The following is a 1,109-nucleotide window of genomic DNA, read 5'->3' as shown; positions in this document are numbered from 1 at the left end:
ATTCTGCCCTCCCCTCCCTTTTCCTGAAGAACCAGAAAGCAAGACGCTGTGGCAGAAAGCAGGGGATTGCAAAATACTTGATATTGATTATCTTGAAACCAACAGATTCTCGGGGATTCCCAGTGCAAAAGGCAAACACTGAAAAGTAGAAACAAGAGCTCTAGACATACAGGATGGATGTGATTTCATGGGTTAACATTTGCGCGTTAGAAGAGAGGGGTTTGGCACAGAGGTGTGAAAGATGTTTGCAGTAGGTGTGAGTGAGCTTGGAATTTCCCAGGAATGGGGTGAAATGGCCAACAGCCTCTTTAGAATCCTCTGTTCTGGTGAAAGAAAAACAAGAAAAAAAGAAATGACAACAAAATCCCTGAGTACTCCAAGTAAAACGTGAAACAAAAAATCAGGGGGTGAGAATTGCCTGAAGGACAATCTCTGTGCTATACAGGGAGATTGCAGGAAAAGAAAGGAGCAGAGAGGGAAGGATAGAACATTTTGTCCAGACTGTGAAATTATCACCCTGGGTTTTGCCACGTTCCTGTCTCAGCAGGAGGAACTGAAATTCAGCATGGGAGCAGCAAATGAAACAGCAGTATCCGAGTTCATCCTAGAGGGTTTCCCAGAGCTTGGTCAAAGGCTGCAGCTGCTTCTCTCTCTGATCCTTCTGCTCATGTACCTGACAACAGTGACAGGGAATGCAACCATCATTTTCCTCGTGTGTGTGGATCACCACCTGCAAACGCCCATGTTCTTTTTCATTAGCAACCTGGCCTTCCTGGAAATCTGCTTTACATCCTCCACAAGCATCAAATTGTTTGCCATCCTGAGTTCTGATCAGAAAACCATCTCCCTGAGCAGCTGCTTTGCCCAATCCTATTTCTATTTTGCCCTGGGTGGCACAGAGTGTATCCTGGTCCTTGTCATGTCCTTTGACCGCTGTGTTGCCATCTGCCAACCCCTGCACTACGCTGCCACCATGCAGCCTCAGCTCTGCCTCGGCCTGGTTGTTGCTGCCTGGGTCATCGGCTTCACCCTCCTGAGCTGCCACCCGCTCTTCCTGTCTCAGCTGTCCTTCTGTGGCTCCAACAGGATCCCCCATTTTCTTTGTGACA

At 47.9% G+C, this 1,109-nt stretch overlaps 1 protein-coding gene across 1 annotated transcript; it reads left to right on the top strand.

Annotated features, from left to right (window-relative positions):
• Positions 1 to 469: 469 nt before the first annotated feature.
• Positions 470 to 1,103, top strand: LOC114073514 (olfactory receptor 6F1-like; the record flags this gene model as incomplete). Its single annotated transcript, XM_027911250.1, has 1 exon — positions 470 to 1,103. A coding segment is annotated over exon 1 (538 nt), but the record flags the coding sequence as incomplete, so codon positions are not given.
• Positions 1,104 to 1,109: the final 6 nt, after the last annotated feature.

The sequence above is a fragment of the Empidonax traillii genome, unplaced genomic scaffold (genome assembly GCF_003031625.1).
Source record: "Empidonax traillii isolate 1590-97213 ecotype Southwest subspecies unplaced genomic scaffold, ASM303162v1 scaffold6775:size5692, whole genome shotgun sequence".
NCBI lineage: Eukaryota > Metazoa > Chordata > Aves > Passeriformes > Tyrannidae > Empidonax > Empidonax traillii.
This window is presented reverse-complemented; position numbering and strand designations above follow the sequence as displayed.